The sequence below is a fragment of the Melanerpes formicivorus genome, unplaced genomic scaffold (assembly GCF_026170545.1).
Source record: "Melanerpes formicivorus ecotype bairdi unplaced genomic scaffold, bMelFor1.0.p_v2 SCAF_12, whole genome shotgun sequence".
Lineage (NCBI taxonomy): Eukaryota > Metazoa > Chordata > Aves > Piciformes > Picidae > Melanerpes > Melanerpes formicivorus.
The window spans coordinates 2,065,656-2,083,349 of NW_027142364.1; the positions used below are offsets into that span (position 1 = coordinate 2,065,656).

At 40.3% G+C, this 17,694-nt stretch overlaps 1 protein-coding gene across 4 annotated transcripts in view; it reads left to right on the forward strand.

The window, feature by feature from the left end:
* The window catches only part of SERPINI1 (serpin family I member 1), a 58,947-nt gene that overhangs the window by 33,106 nt on the left and 8,147 nt on the right, over positions 1-17,694 (forward strand). For all 4 annotated transcript variants that reach the window (XM_068144942.1, XM_068144945.1, XM_068144943.1 and 1 more), the window contains 4 exons: positions 846-1,076; positions 4,077-4,271; positions 5,152-5,356; positions 13,677-13,774. In XM_068144942.1, coding sequence (XP_068001043.1) covers positions 846-1,076; positions 4,077-4,271; positions 5,152-5,356; positions 13,677-13,774 — 729 coding nt within the window. The remainder of the gene's footprint in view (positions 1-845; positions 1,077-4,076; positions 4,272-5,151; positions 5,357-13,676; positions 13,775-17,694) is intronic.

Sequence of the window (17,694 nt, forward strand, 5' to 3'; positions counted from 1 at the left end):
GATCCTCACAGATTCTAGATCTTTTTGTTTTCCAGAGATAAGCCTGTGGGGAAGTCCTCAGCTTTAAAATTTCAAGTCAATTTTTAGGCAACTGGCTTTTAGGACTGAGAGAATTGGCAGGTTGAGAAAGTTGGGATTGTTCAGTCTGGAGAAGAGAAGGCTCTGAGGACACCTAATTGTGGCCTTCCAGTATCTGTAGGGAGCTACAAGAAAGCTGGGGAGGGACTTTCTAGGGTGTCAGGTAGTGATAGTACTGGGGGAATGGATCCCAGCTAGAGGAGGGGAGATTTAGATCACATGTTAGAAAGAAATTCTTCCCCATGAGGGTGGTGAGACACTGGAACAGGTTGCTCAGGGAGGTGGTGGAAGCACCACCCTGCAAGTTTTTAAGGCCAGGCTGGATGTGGCTCAGAGCAACTTGATATAGGGTGAGGTGTCCCTGCCCAGGGCTAGGGGGTTGGGGCAGAATGATCCTTGAGGTCCCTTCCAACCCTGACAATTCTCTGATTGTGTGACATAATGAAAACTCTGTTGAGGATTTGTGGTGCCAAGACATACAAGTGTGACTCACAAGAAAAATTCCTTTTATTTGCTCTTTTGATGTTCAAAGGAATAAATCTGTGAGGGGATCCAAACTTCTTGTTAATTATGCTAATTGTAGGTAGCTCAGGCTTGTAGATTATTCTTTCAGGTCTGAAGGTGTGTGTGGGTTTAGAAAGAAGCTTATTTTTAAAGAAAGGACATTTTTTTGGGGGGGTGGAGTATAAAATGTCTGTGAATTTCCAGCAGGAAAAACATGGAATAATTTTCCTTTCTGAAACACTGAAGCAGTTTTCTTTCCTCAGGTGAAGAGTTTACCTTCTTGAAGGACCTTTCTGACATGGCAACTAATGAAGAAAGTCATTATGTTCTGAATATTGCTAACTCTCTCTATGTGCAGAACGGCTTTCATATCAGTGACAAATTCCTGCAGTTGGTGAAAAAATACTTCAGAGCTGAAGTAGAGAATATAGATTTCAGCCAAAGTGCAGCTGTAGCTACCCACATCAATAAGTGGGTGGAGAATCACACAAATAGTAAGTCCACATGGTTCTTCTGTGCTTCCTGCAGTAAGTGTTTGTGTTTCCAAAGTTACACAAAGTTGTTGAATTGTTGCCTTGGCTTTTATCTGTTCTATCAGAGACTAGAGTGTCTCCTCCCATAAAAAGAATTCTAGTAGCAGCTCTTCATGAAACTATGGTGGTTTTCCTGTTCAGGAATAATCTGTCTTTAATATTAGTCATTGATAATTGTGTAGTAATACCGCCCAAATATTTTTTTTCCTTCTGTCTCAGTATCTGCAAGTTCCTATAACATTGTCTCAAGAGATTCCTTCAGGAAGGGGAGACAGGGCAGGGAATTGCTTCAAGGGTTTAGGAAATGTGGGGAAACTACTGTTGCATGTTAATTGAAGGAGAATATTTTAAAGATAGGCATTTTAATAGTGTGTTACTACTGATTTTTGGTATTAAATTAATAGACTACATAGCTAAGTACTTGAAAGTTTCTGCTAACTGCAGAAGAATTGCCTCTGAATAAGTTAGTGGCTTTTGCATGTGTGGAGTATCACTAGTTCTCTGAGGGAGCTCATAATTACAAGGTACTGTGAAACAGAATGCAAAGGAAGACAAAAGATCATTTTAAACCACAAAATCAGACCCTGTAATGTAATCTTTTCTAACATGAGGAAGCTAGATAGCCTGTTGAAAGAGCAGTTGGGTTTAGGAAGACTGTCAGCAGAATTTCACAACAAAAGTTTGCAGCAGGGGAGTAAGCACAAAATTACCATTGTAAATATGCATGTTCAGAGCTGCTTGATGTAGTGCTTGCTTTGCTTGTGGAGTCCCAAAGATGTGACATATTTTTTTTGTGACTACATGCAGAGTCTTGAGGTATGGGAGTGAAATTACTCCCCTGTTGCAGGGATCAGAGCATAATCTTATTCTAGTTCATCTGGTACACTCTGGAGATTGATATTTTAAGAGTAAATCAACAGGGTTCTGGCTCTAGCGTTGGTTGTGCTGTTGTAAATATGAAGGTACTGGAATCCCCTGTAAGGAATGAACACATGACCATGTAGTCTGAGCATTTAAGAATCTGTGATAGCAAGTGATAGGATGAGAAGAAATGGCCTCAAGTTGCACCAGGAGAGATTTAGGTTGGATATTAGAAGCAGCTTCTTCACTGAAAAGGCTCTCAAACACTGGTCCCCGTGGCAGTGGCTGAATCCCCATCCCTGGAGGTGTTTAAAATATGCAGATGTGGTGCTGAAGGAGATGGTTTAGCACCAGCCTTGGTAGAGTTAGATAATGGTTGTATTCACTGATCTTAAAGGCCTTTTCCAATCAAAATGATTTTATGATTCTATAATACTTTATGGAAACGTATGGCACCAAAGTGGAAAAACATATAATCATGCTTTTATTCCATCTTGGAAATTACCTGTTTTGTTCCAAAATGGCAGCTATTACGTTCATAATAAATTCTGCCCTTTATCTCCAACTACAGAAATAGAGGAGCTGTAAGGGGTGCAGCAGATTGTGGAGTGTTTTCAGAGAAGCGTAGTGTCTGTCTGAAGGAAAGGTAACATTCTGTCAGAAAGAACAGCAAGTTCCCCTGCTTAATCTGCCACATGTGCTGACTGAGCTCATAACCACTGCCCTGGAAGAAGCTGTGCAGAGCTAACAAAGGAGCTGTGAGTCTCTTAGCATTAGGTTGCGATAGTAACAGTCCCTCAGCCTGGTCTCTGACCACTAGATCTCATTCTCTCCTACCTGCCAGCGCTGCCTGAAGAGGCTCATTTTCTCATTAGGAATAGGGGTACAAAGCAGGCAGCTTTCCAATCCCAGCGTGTTAAGTGTGATGAGGGGATTAGAACATCAAACCTAACTGTCAAAGGTTTCTCTGGCCAAAAGAATTCTTAACACTTCATTAGCGATTTAACAAGATATGGCTGAAAAATTCCAGGGAATATGATGTACCAAATAGGAACAGAAAGACTGGAAGTGCATTTCTTCCTAGTTTTCTTCTTTCTGGCAGTATTGATCACATTGCATTTCTAAGAGTGTTCTAGATAAGATGAAGAACAAAGAGCAACCCAGAGGAAGTACTGCCTCATGCTACATAAATTTCACACCAGTCAGTCAGTGTCATATGCTCCAGAAAGCAGAATTATTTTCTATGCTAAACCATGGATTAAGAGGTAACAATCAGACTGAGGAATGTGTTTGTTTAACACCTTGCATTGCAAAGTCAGTTAAAAATAGAAGCGACCAAAAAAGCTGTCTGAAGTAGGCTGCAGTTCTTCAAGAATAGTGACAAATCTGGTCAGTGCACCAAATTTAACAAACTCAAGATGATTTTGCTGAAAAGCAAGCCGTTTAAGATGAGCTAAAGCAGGTAACAGACTGGATTCTAATGTAAATGACTTATTTAGGAGTAGGAGCAAAGCAGCTGCCAGGCTCAGCTGACACACCTCCCATGAACAGAACAGATGCTAGATAGCTTTTTGGGTTTTTTGGTGGGTTTTTTTTTCTCTCAACAGCAAATGTTGTGGATTTATGTGGAATTTTTATAATAAGTCCTTACATTCAGTAATGTCCTTCTGACTTCACACTGAAGCTCCCTTCAGAGCTGGACAAGGTGAAGATCCAATTGGTGTGTTTCTGCGCTTCAATTAAGCATCCATTTAAGAGCTGCTTTGGAATGGAGCCAAAGCTTGTTCTGATTATAGTGCTGTATTGTAGCATGAGTGTAAGCACTGCTTCCATGATTCCTTTTCCACTTGGTTTCACTGAGGGTTATTTTGTGATCCAGAAACAGTTGACTTAACAAGTACTTGACGGAAGGGTTTCCGTGCCTCCGGTGTGATTTAGGTTTACAAAACACTGGCAGTTTAATTTGAGAGTTAATGAAACATTTGAATTGGAAATTGCATGTTAGCACAGCTTTTTATTTTCTTGCATTTTTCAGGCTGTCTTAAGTTTTGATTTAATGCTCAATTTGACGTGGGGACTGACAGTTGCTTTTCTTCCTAGATATGATCAAAGATTTTGTGTCTTCAAGAGATTTTGGTGCTCTAACTCACTTGGCTCTCATCAACGCAATCTACTTTAAAGGCAATTGGAAATCACAGTTTAGACCTGAAAACACAAGAACTTTTTCTTTCACTAAAGATGATGAAAGTGAAGTGCAAATCCCAATGATGTACCAGCAGGGAGAGTTTTATTATGGTGAGTTGGACCTTTAGCAATTTAGAGCTTGTAAGTCTTCCCTTAATAGGTTTGTTGCAGCAGTACTCATTTGTATTGCTGTCTGTTCTTTCACCTGGACTGTGGTGTTTGCTTGAGGAAAGGACTCCTGGTTTTAATGTCTTTTTGTAAGTTGTGTGGTTGTGTATTATAACTCAAGAGCAACATGGATGATGACCTCTTTCCTGGTTGCGTTTTTGGGTCCAACTTTGGTGCCACATGATGGATTTCAGAACATTCGTCCCCTATATCCAACCTCTTTACAATTCTTGAGCCAGTCTTGCTTCTCACTGAAATATTTTTCTTATGTTGAACATTATTATTAAAATGAACAATGTCTGCTAATTACTGTTGTAATATCCTTAGAAAGGTAAAATAGGGGTTCTTAGAACAGCAGAACTAATGATGGGGTTTTAGCTTGAGCTCCCAAGTGGCTTCTCCAGTATCTAGCATTGACAGTGTTTTACTAAGTCTCATCACTTAAAAACTACTTCTCCTGAACTAAAAAATAAACCTCTACCCATTTCCTTGAAAGTCTTGGCAGCTTTAACAGCTTATAGACTTCTCTCAGGCTAACCAGTGGAAGTTAGGTGGTAGGTTCAAAAGTGTGATTATGTACAAACTGTGTGATTGCATAAGCTCAGATTCTTCAATAACATGGATGTAAGCCTCAAATCCTATGATGAAGAAACCAGAAGAAATTGTATACAGCATAGCACAAAGTTTCATTTCTAGTTCCACTACTTAATAAATACCCCAGTACTGGCTTTCTGTTTTTCCCCCTACCTCCTGTGAAAACAAAAGAAAACAGTTCTAATAGCTTTTTTTGTTGTGGCTTTTTGTTTGTTTGTTTATTTTGTAGGAGAGTTCAGTGATGGCTCCAATGAAGCAGGTGGCATCTATCAAGTTCTGGAAATACCATATGAGGGAGATGAGCTTAGTATGATGATTGTTCTTTCCAGACAGGAAGTTCCACTGGCCACATTGGAACCACTGGTCAAAGCCTCATTAATTAATGAATGGGCTAATTCTGTCAAGAAGCAAAAAGTGGAAGTGTATTTACCAAGGTAAGAACAAGCTCCTGTGTCAGTAGAAGGGGAAAGATTTCATTCAGCCCATCCAAGTAGCAGAGCAGGTGAAACTTGAACGTCTTGATCAAATCTGCAGTTATGTAGCACCCACGTGAAGGTTGCTTTGACAAGAAAGCCCAGAGGGTGGGTGCAGTGCAGAATGATGGCTGCTGGAGCAACAGATGAGCACTGCATTTGCATCCTTTTCATATGTAAGCTTCAGAAAGGAGAATTTAATCATCAGGGATATATTCACTCTAAATGATGTTCAGGGTATTGCAGAACTCATTATGGACAAGCTCCATTTAGACAGGAGACACAGAAATCTTTCAAGGCTAAATTACAAAAGCTAAAATGTTTCATTTAGGTCCTAGTTAGATTTCTATGTGCTGCTAATTTAAAGAGTTCTAATGGTGTATGCCTGTGTTAGATACAAATGGTTTGAGTGTGGAGAGGTAATTCCAGTCAGTTTATGCCTTTTGTCTTTTTTCTTGGCCATAATAAATTCTGGTTTCTCTTTCCTTAGGGAAGCAATAGAATAACAAGATGTTACTACCAGAGGGGATGAAACTTCAGTCAGTTCATGTAGACATAAGTTGTGTGTGCTCAGTGGCATATTTGCTCACATACACAGCTTAGTTATCTCTCTTAAAATTCTGTTTCATCTACCATCAAATATTTTTCGTGCTTGCCCTGCACTCGACTTAGCAACAGAGCTGTTTACTACTAAATGTCACTAATAATGTAGAATTGGATCTTGATGTCCTCCAAGTGATCCATAATGATTTCACTGAAGTGTTTATACAAGAGTACGGCACAAGTTTGATGTGACTTGTTTCTGCTTCACTTTTGTGCCGCTGTGGACTGGCTACATGGCAACAGGAGAAACAAACTAGAGGGAATCCTTTTAATCGTTAAAACAGTTCTTTGTTCTCAGGTGACTTGGAGATTTGAGGTTGTTATATTTCACATGTAACGAGATAGGCAAGAATCCCTACAGTCTATCAGCCTTCTTTCCAAAGCAAAATCCACTTTCAAGAAGCTAACTGCAGCTGAGCACCATAAAACAAGGCTAGGCAGGAAAAACTAGGTTGAGATGGACTGGTGCTGTCAGCATGCCCTGGTTCCAGCTCGAGATGGAATTCCACTTTGCTTTAAAGCTGTTACACTTTGAGTCAGAGCAAGTGAGGAAACAGGAGCATGTTGGGGTTATTTAGTAAGAGTTCTTTTTTTAAGTAGCATTTCCTTTGAAGAAGCAAGGAGAGCAGCAAAGAGCTGCATTGCAGGTTTTACACAAACTGAACCCTCTGTACACTATGCCTGTGATTTTTGTTTTTATTTTGATCTTGGAGCTTCAAGTCCCAGGAGCTTTAGTGTTAACAATCCACTCAGACACAGGGGAGGGGCATTCCTCCTAGGATATTTTTCCTGCAAGCTTGGCCAAACCTTACCTAGATGTTGATGAGAAGCAAAATATGAGGATTCTTCCACCCCTTGAGCTTACCTCTTATAACTGGAGTGTTTCACAGCCTGTGCATCAGATACTGAAGTTGGGCATCTCCTCTGAAGGAATTTCTTCAGTGGGAGACCCACAACTGAAGCATCTTCCTGTTGATCGTATAAGGAATCTCTGAAAACTAGCTTCCAGATTTCAAGAAGCTTTAATACCTAAAGTTCAACATGGGAAAGTCCTTGAAAACGTTAATTATGTGCATGAGCTGAATAAAATTTATAACAATGGGTTTTGGGGTTGGTTTGCTCTTAACCCAAAGCAGAGACTCCAGCGTTCTCTGTAGCCAGGCTCTCAGACAGGAGTTTGAGTCCTGGTTTTCATGTGGTCATGAAATGTCTTCTTTAATTCCATCCTCAGGCTAGTTGTCATGCCTGTTGCTCTTATCCAAGAGCCTCAAAACCACTTGTGAATTAAAGCTGTACAAAGGCGAACCAGGTACAGCCAGGTGCTGAGTACCTTCAGTATTTTCAGATTAGAAAAGATAACTACCCTGAGCTTGCAATTCCATATGGTAATGCTGCAGTTGCCTTACAAAAAAAGCCAAAGATTAATTGCCTGCTCTCAAGGTGTTGGATTTTCATTAGGGATTCAGAGGTGATCTACAGGATTTTATCAATGCTCTAAATAAACACTTCATAAATATTTTATGCTCTGACTCAGAAAGACATGTTATGAAATGTGGCCTGCGGGCTCTGTCCTCTGAGAAATTGAAAGCAGCAGTGGAATAAAATTAAATTTTTATATCTTGAAAGATGCTATCCAATTATAAAGTGAACATTTTTTAAACTTATACATTTGTAATAGGACCTGAATGAGTAGCCAAAGCAGAGTTAATCACAACTTTCCAATTTCTGTTGGCATTATCTGTGTGCAAATGAAATTGTGTATTATTCCTCTTAATAGCAAAGGGGAGATTTGTACGGAATTGTTAAATTATACTTTCTCATTTTCAGCCTCAAATCATTGTTTCCAGCTTAACCCAGACTAAAGTGATCAACATTTTAATCCACTTTTTGCATAGATGTGAAACAGACCATGAATCTAATTTACAATGCTATCTCTCTAACATAAATTATTTGAAGAGCACAGGAGGAACTAGTGTCTAGTAACAGTGCTATGGTCTGCAGAGCTTCTCTTAAGGGTTGTTCCAGTATACCTGGCTCTCTAATGACCTTCTTGCTTTTTATTCTACACTTAAAATATCTTCACAATGCCTTAGGTGGTTTTGAAAGGATGCTTTTTAAAATGAGGGTTGTTTTCTCTCAGAAAAACAAAACAAAATCCCAACACACCAAAAAAAACCCCAAATGAAAACCCACCAAAACAACCTCAAACCACAAACCCTCCATTTATTTATTTAAAAACAAGCTTTCTTGAGTTCCTTTTTCATGAGGAACAGACCAGACCAGTGCTGATGGTTCTTGAGATAGTCACAGAAGAGGCATAAAACCATCCCTCTGAAATATGTACTTAGCTAACTTCTGCAGCCCGTGGGGCTTGCCAGTGAAGGAACCAAAGTCTGCCTTGCTTCACCTGCTCAGAGCAGCTGCATAGGGGTTTTGATTTGGATTATAATTTTTTGTTATTAGCGAAGAGTTTGTTGCTTGCTTGTTTGTTTTGGGGCTATTAAATCACTCAGGCTTAGTTCAGCACTTCAGGATAACCAAGGTGAAACTCCAGCTGAAATGTTGGCATTGATACCAGTTACCAGCTTGGTATTGTAGGCTGTTTGCTAGGTTAAAACAGGTATTCAGATCCTGAGGGCCTGTCTTCCAAGCAAGACTATTGTTGACTTCAGGCCATGGTTTTGTTTGCTTTTTGTTCTGCAGAGTTTAATGTGTTAGAACCAACCTGAAAATCTACAATTCCTTACTTTTGCTTGTTCAGCAGTGATATTATAGGCTTTGGCTAGGCTGGAGTGCACTTTCGTTGTATGTCTAGGAAGTGCACCTTAATCCTCCTTGATCCTGTGGATCCTGAGCATCTAAGGACTTCATGGAAAGTGCAACATTTCCGAGGGGTTGCACAGCATTGTAAAAAGATGAAGCCATCATTTTTTTTTTTTTTTTTCCTGTCTTGAATGTCTGTAAACCAGAAGAAAGATAGTCTGATGTGACCTGTTCATATTTTATGCAAGCCCTAAATGTTCAGATACATAACTAAGGGAACTGTCAATGACACAAATGCATCATTTTCATCTCATGCCTGTGTGAGTTTTAAATTTCATTAAAATATCATCGTTCTCTGCTAAGCCCTCCAGAGAACTGTTTGTTAGCGTCTCAATCTAATTCTACTTCCTAAGCATCTCATTCTGTTCTTCATTTTGTGTGGGAGAGATCCAAAGACAGTGGAAATTAAGGGAAGTATTTTTGTTCAGCTATTTGGACTGCACTTTACATGTAGGAAGTGGGGAGCCTGCATTGTAAAAATAAATACAGAGCTAACCCACATCTTCATTCTTCTTGATATGCAGAATCACTCTTCCTTAAAAGCTTTCTACTCAATGCTTTTTAAGGTGGTCTGTAGAAGCATACATCCATGAACATGTGTGATGTGGAACCTTCTAGAAGTGCTTCAGCACAGAAGCTCTTCTCGCACCAGACCAGGTGTTTTTCGTGCTCCCAGTTGCAACTGTTCCATGACTTCTAATACTCAAGTATTGAACTGGTGTTTTGGTTTTTTGGATGTTGTGTTTTGGTTTTAAATTAGGCTTTTCTTTCTTTTTATTAAAATGGTTTCTTTTAAGAGTATTTTTAGCATGAGAAGCACATAAAAGACTGTGGAGAAAAGCCTACCTGGTTCACTCCCTGTGACAAACCCTGCAAATAACCATGTGTCAGGGTTAGTACTGTGTGGCTCGACACTTCCAGAGTCTGGAGATACAGCAAATGCCTGGCTTGGGAAGTGAGATTGAATGTCCCTTCTGTGTTCTAGCTTCTCAGCTTTGCTTTTGAATATCTGCATCACTGTCTATAAGGAATGCAGAGAAATCCAGATATGGCTGGAGGATAAGTCCTACCAAATGTTTATGTCGGACTGCATAGCCCAAAAGTAAATTTCAAAGTGTAAAGGAACCCTATTATTTTTTAAAAGAGGCTGGTTCTGATGTCAGCTAAAATATTTGAAATATCATTAATAGCTTATCTGTAACTCTCACTGACCTTCAGAGCAGGTGGGAAAGGATAGGAGATACTATTTTGAACAGTGCTTCAGAATGGGGTTTTATCATGGCAAAACTAAAAGGAGAGAAGGTAAGCAATTAGTTTTATTGTCATAAAGGGCTAGTTTGGTATTTATACAGCTGATGTGATATTTTCAGTGTACTTTATTTGCCATAAAAAGCCAGAGCTCACTTGTACAGATACTGCAGAGACCTTCACTCGTCCATCTGTTCCCTGTTTGCCTTTCCAGGGGTTTCAGTCAAGGGGGTAGCCTCTATCCGGTAGTTCTATGACGGCTACAGCCAGTCCTGTAGGTATTCTTTAGCAGTATAACAAATCAACTTGTTTGCATTTTCTTCTTTCAGATGCATATTCTGATGAGGCCTTATGGGTTTGGTTTCCTTTTTTCAAAAACATTTCCCAAGCCTCTTCCTTGATTAGCATGCAAAAGCATCTTTTGTCATGCTTGCTTTCTGGGTCACAACTCATCAGGTAGCAGATAAATGTGTCTAGTGGTCCAGAGACTTAAACCCACCTGATTTCCATTTGTATCTTGTAGTGATTCTCTGCAGTTGGAGGAAAAATGCTTCTTTTTTTTCAGTTATTTTTCTTATTTGTCACCTCACATTTTGCTTTTCTTGCAGACTTTTTCTTGCTGCTGCCCTATCCTGCTAATCCTGACTAGTTTGACATTGCTGGTTAATAGCTAAATTGTCTTGAAAGCTTGGCATGCTTAATACTAACTGTGGTGAAATAAAATCAAAAAGGGAAAAATACAGCACTCTGAAATGTTTATAAAATGCATTTTAACATTGATTTGCCTTTTCTGCATGTTTGTAAGGTCAGGCACAGCTGGATGTGTTCTTCAAAATGCTATGATGTGGTTTTAATATAGAAAGAAATACTTCTGGATTAGTTCAGTCTGGATTTATTCCATGTTCACTGGCAGCACCTCTGCACTGTTTAACTGCAGTGAACTCTAACATTAGAAATCCAGTCTCAGTTAATTTTTTAAGGTGTCTTTTTTTTTTTTTTTTTTTTTTTTTACTGAAGTCTCTAAAATAGATCTAGGCCTACTTTATAAGTGTGTAAGTGAGTATAAAACTGGTTTGGAGGTTTGGAGCCTGTGAGGCAGCAAAAATTAAAAGGATGAGCAATGTAAATCTTTGCTGGTCTCTTCTGATTCTTTTGAGAGCTGCCAGAACAAAAATCACAAGAATTGGTTCCTGTGCTTTTATTCCAGGCATATCCTGGAATTCATCTGGACAGGCTACACGAACACCTGCAATGCCACCACTCATTTATCAGTCCTGAATTATCTCCAGGTCTATTTTTTTAAACTTGCATAAAATTCTTCTCTGACTAATGCCTAATATCTGTTCCATCATAGATTATTTTTCTTTTGGCTTCTAACGGCATTTCTAAGTTCATTATGGATGTAGATTATGTATTGGATTTTTCTCTCTGTGTAAATGTTGTGAGGGATGAAGATCCACTTGACTCAGATCCAGTAGTCTTGTGATGTCCAGATAATTCCTTTTCAAGCTGCCAAGGCTTGTGCGTGCCAAGGTATCATACATCAGCTCTTCATTAGCTGTTCTCTGCTCAGGCTTCTGGGCTGTAGTTTGTCCTGAAGGGAACATGTTCTTCCCTGTACTTGAGGAAGTTTAATCCTGAAAAAGGCTATTGCACATATTTTCTTTGGTTCTGGAACAGCTAAGGCCCAGCATTAAGGACTGCAGTGTAATTGCAGAGCTGTCTCTGAATGGTTTGCTGGAGAAGTTGCAGCAGTACCTTGTGGACTGTATATTTTGTATTACATAGTTCCAGCCACTCACAGCCAGCATAATGAAAATCACTGATCATTTGTTTGGTCATTTTACAGCAAACCCACAGCTCACCCACACCAAGCATTTGCAGTTGGTCTCTTCTATATATCTGGAGAGTTGTGGTATTTTCTGGCTGAGGCTGCCGTTCTTACTATTATTTTGCCATCTCTTTGTTTCCCTAGCTGTGTCCAGTCTGGTTTTGGCCATATATGAGGGATTTGAGTCTGTGTCTTACTGACACAAGGCATAACTTTTTTTTTTTTTTTTTTTTAATGTTTTAAAAGCAATTTTTGTAAAATAAAACAAGCTTTTGTCCAAAATCTTGCCCTCAGGATAAGTCTCCATTTGTCATTCCAGCACAGTAACATAAGCCTAGAAGGTGGCTTAGCCATCTAGCCCTGAAATCCTGCCAGGTTATGCTCACCTGTGCTTTTGTGCAAATAGCTTTTTGTTTCCCCTGTTCTTTGCTCACAATCAAAACCCAATTAAAATTTTGCCACTAGAGTAATTAGAAGCTGAGTCAGAAATGGTTTTTGTTCCTGTTCATAACTGCAGGTCTTTGTTTATATTGTCTAAATAAAAATGGAATACCCTCTACTCTGCCCTAGTGAGGCCACATCTAGAGTACTTTGTCTGGTTCTGGACTCTTGGTTCACAGAGCCAGGGAACTACTGGAGAGTCCAGCAGAGGCCATCAAGATGCTGAGGGGAGTGGAGTATCTCTCTGATGAGGAAAAGCTGAGACCTGGGGCTGTTCAGCCTGGAGAAGAGCAGACTGATACAGGATCTGCTCAATATTGATCAACAGCTAAAGGGTGGGTGGCAAGAGAATGGGTCAAGGCTCTTTTCAGTGGTGCCCAGTGACAGGACAGGGGACAGCAGGCACAAACTTGGAACCCAGGAGGGTTCCGTCTGCACAGGAGGAGAAACTTGTTTTCTGTGAGGGTGCTGTAGCCTGGAGCAGGCTGCCCAGAGAGGTTGTGGAGTTTTCTTTAGAAAGATTCAAGTAACCAGCACCAGAACAAGAGGAAACAGTCTCAAGCTGCACCAGGGGAAATTGAGGCTTGAGGTGAGGAGAAAGTTCTTCACTGAGAGAGTCGTTCGCCGTTGGAATGTGCTGCTCAGGGAGGTGGTGGAGTTACCATCCCTGGAGGTGTTCAAGAGGGGATTGGATGTGGCACTTGGTGCCATGGTTTAGTCATGGGGTCTGTGGTGACAGGTTGGACTTAATGATCTTTGAGGTCTCTTCCAACCTTGGTGATTCTGTGATTCCAAACCCACCTGGTCATAGTTATCCTGGGTAAGCTGCTGTGGGTGACCCTGCTTTAGCAGGGCGGTTGGACTGGATGATCTCCAGGGGTCCATTCCAACCCCCATCATTCTGTGAGTCTTGCTTTCCTACTCCTTTGCCTGTGAAATTCATGCTGTCCTTTCCCTTATTTGATATTCTCCTCTGGTATGCACACAATTAAATTCAGTTTTTAGAGTAAACCTTTTGTATAAAAAAATAAGCATTTACATTAGCTACTGCATAATTTTTGCACTGAGGTTTTATGTCAGGAACTGTACATACCATTAGCATATTTTTGATTGCTTTTGCATTAGGGGGGGAAAAAAAACCAACTGTGAGAGTAAACTAATTTGCTTTTAAGCATTTTTGTAGAAGGTCTCACTATGCTATGCAATCCCTGCTGAATCTCCTACTTTCTATTATCTACTTCTGTTTCAGTTGTCATTACTCAAAATTTTTAACCTTCTAATAACTAAGTATTGCTTACAGCTGGGCTTCTTGTAATTATCTGTTATGTTCTCCAGGTTCACAGTAGAACAGGAAATTGATATGAAAGATGTCTGGAGGGGTCTTGGAATTACAGAGCTGTTCAGCAGTAGTGCTGACCTCACTGGGATGTCTGGTAAGAAGTTCTTGTATTGTCTTTCAAGGCATATGAGGAAGTACTAAAATCCCTTAAAGATAACCAACAAGCCCTTCAAAGTTGTTTTATGGGATAGCAGTGGGTTTTATCCCTTGTGATCTCTTTGCATACTGTAAAAGCATGTGTAATGTCAAAGTGTGTTTACTGTAGGAACAGTAGGATCAGTGGAGAAATCCATCTGGGGGTGTGGTTCTGGGGAGGGATTTTTGACCTGGGAAAGTTCACTCTTGAGTATTTTAGAACTAGAAATAGAAAGTGTAGTACTGTGCAAGAGGCACATCCACATTAGAGCAATATATGGCTTCAGTGCCTTGATGGCAAATGGGATTCACACAAGGGGGTTGTCATCTTTTATCTCCAGAGGCTATTTGTTCACAGCATTAAGAGCATTAAGCTGTTGTACAATTAGTCATCTCCCCAGATACTTGCTGTATAGAAGCAGCACAGGAAAGGAAGAGTTCTGAGAGTAAAACAATTTAGCTACCTATGCAGCTTGCCTATTTCTATATGTTGTCAACACTTTGTTTTCAAAACTTGAAATACCCAACCCATTTAGAAATCCAGGTGGAAATGAGAAATTTATGCTCCTAATACCTCCTAAAAGGTATTGATATGGCACAAAGGTAGATGAGTCATTTTTTCCTGGGAATGTGTTTTAGTCTTGCATAAGACACAAGCAGTGTATGTAGTATGGTTTGTCTAGACCTGAGTTTTGCTAAACCCAGTTCTTGATGAGAAGCTCACCATGAGCCAGCAGTCCTGGGCTGCATTGAGAGGATTGTGGCCAGCAGGACAGAAGAGGGGATTCTGCCCCTTTACTCTGCTCTGAGACCCCACCTCAAATACTGCATCAAGTTCTGGTGTCCCCATCATAAGAAGGACACAGAGCTGTTGTAGCAAGTCCAGAGTAGGGCCACAAAGATTATCCAAGGGCTGGAGCACCTCTGCTATGAGGAGAGGTTGAGAGAGCTGGAGTTGTTCAGCCTGGAGAAGACTCTGGTGAGACATTAGAGTTGCCTGAAGGGAACCTGCAAGAAGGCTGAAGAGAGACTTCTCTTAAGGGTGTCTAGTGATTAGGCAAGGGGGAGCAGTTTTAAGCTGAGGGAGAGTAGGCTTAAACTGGATTTTAGGAAGAAGCTCTTCACTACGAGGGTGGTGAAACACTGCAATAGGTTGCCCAGGGAGGTTGTGGATGCCTCCTCACTGGGGGTGTTTAAGGCCAGGCTGGATGAGGCCTTGAGCAACCAAGTCTATTTGAGAGATGTCCTAAGGTATTCTGTGATTCCTTGTCTAGAAGCATGGGTCATTGTGAGACTGCTGTGATGGTTACTGCCTAATCAGCCAGATAGATCCTTGGCTGGTGGCAAATGCCTGTTCTTAATGGTCTGTCTCTGCAATCACACCCCTATGGCTTATTCAAAATAAGGAAAGTGAGCCTTCCTCGAAAATTCACAGCAGAAATGTTTGAGGTTTCCATCTCCTTTTCACTTTTAAGTTTGAATTATTGTTTATAACGTGTCATGGAGCTGTTTATAGTCTGTCATGGAGCTGTTTTGCCACTTCCACTTTTCCAGTGAAATTGTGGGGAAAAAAACTCGTTAGCAGATGTGAGAGGAATTTGAATAAAGGAAAAATCCTTCTTTAAAGCAACAACGTTTCTCTGAAGAAAAACACCTTCATTTTCTCTGCCACCCCAAAGGAAGCTTTCCAATAAATTCTGGTCTATATATAGCAAAGTATTTACTTGAGGAAAAGTACTAAGGAGAATGGAAAATACACAGAGGAAACAGAGCCACAAAGGCAGAGTTTGGCTTTTATCTAATTTCATGTGAAATTCACTTATATATCAGGGCCTAACTCTGTAGTCAGGAGGTTAGCAGACAGATTGGAACGTGCTCGTGTTACAAAGCATGTGACTAATGGTTTGTTTAAAGCTTTCTCTCTTTGACAGTTGTACTGTACAAAATCAAAATACCACATTTTGCATGACTGGAGGAACTCCTCTGCCTTTTAGAGGGTAACTTGTTTATTAAGTAAAGTAGAGCAGTGTGTAGAGAGAATGCAAGAGTTCTGCTGTAACATTCTTGCTTTTTTGCTTAAGGGTGATGAAAAAGTCTTTCTCAAACAGTGAATAAAGAAATAATTTGAAAGTGATGAAGTAATGAACCCCCCACAGTTGATGCTATGAAGATGAAGTTTTAAGTAATTTAAATACAGAAGCTGACCTCATTAATGTGAATGTCAGGAAGACAGATCCAGGTTCTTCCCAGTGATGTCCAGAGAGAGGACAAGGGGCAATGGGTGCAAGCTGGAGCAGAGGAGGTTCCACATGAAGACCTCTCTCTGGAGATATTCAAAACCCACCTGTATGCATTCCTGTGTGATCTGTTCTAGGTGATCCTGCTCTGGCAGAGGGGTTGGACTGGATGAGCTTTTGAGGTTCCTTCCAATCCCTAACATTCTGTGACAAGGATAAACTTTTTCACTGTGAGAGTGGCAGAACACTGGAACAGGCTGCCCAGTGAGGTTGTGGAGTCTTCTCTGGAGACATTCAAAACCTACCTGGATGTGTTCCTCTGTGACCCTCTGTAGGTGATCCTGCTCTGGCAGGGGGGTTGGACTGGATGAGCTTTTGAGGTCCCTTCCAACCCCTAATGTTCTGTGATTCTATTTCTGATTTTTCCAATGTAAAAGGGGGGGGAGGAGGAAGTTAAAAACAAATGATACAGAAAAATGTTGAGAGCTTGCTTTTATAAATACCTGAATACTGCATCCAGTAACAGAGAACTTGAAGCCAGAATTTTACCTGCATGTCAATGTCAGCCCTCTAGAAAATTTCTCTTCATGAAACTTTAAATGCTGATAATTGTCTGGACACTTTTAACACAGTCAGTACATATCATAAAAGCAATTAAGGAGACTTTTGAGAAATTCTGTTGCACTTACAAATGCTCTTCACTTGCTTTTGGATTCTTGTCAAGGAAAACCTTCTGTGATTTCAACAATGGCTCTAATCCTGTAATCAGATCCAGGCACAGATTGTTGAGTTCAGTGAAATCATCCATGTGGGTTTAGTGCATATAAGTCAAATTGCAGCATTACAGGCTTGCTTTTCAATATTTAGATCCTTTTTTTACCACTCAATCTGAAAAATGGAAATAGATGAGTCAGCTATATCTTCCAGGTGTCTGATTGTGACAACCAAAGAGAAAGTATTCATCCAGATGCACATCTTAAATGTTGCTCTTTTTGCAGAAATTAACTTCTTTGTCAATTAACACAGGTGAGTAGGAGGATGTTCTTATTTGGCTGCCTAGTTGCCTGTGTTCTGATTCTTAGTTCCAGTGAAAAGACTTTGGCAAGTTTTAATTGCACCTCTGATTCCATCAGGTGTTCAAACTAATCTTACAACAACTTCTGGTTGTTTATAACTTACACATAATTTACTTCTGGATTTTATAATTTATACAGTGCATAAACTTGGTGCTTGATTCTTTTAACACCACTTAGGTCTTCCCTTTAGAACTATTTTCAGGGCTCAATTTCTCCTTCTCTTCAAAATGATTTTTTTTTTTAAATTGGTTAATGATGTCTTAAATGGCAATTGACTTTAATCTCAAGGTGACCTGCATAGCAGGATGTTATCTTAATTAATTCCTTTCACTATATGTTCAACTCTGCAGCCCCCAACACAAGAGGGGCATGGATCTGTTAGAGCAGGTGCAGAGGAGGCCATGAAGATGATCTGAGGGCTAGAGCGCCACTCCTCTGAAGACAGGCTGAGAGAGTTGGGCTTGTACAGCATGAAGAGAAGGCTCTGGGGAGAACTTATAGCAGCCTTCCAGTCTTTGAAGTGGGCTCCAGGAGAGCTTGAGAGGGACTTGTTACAAAGACATAGG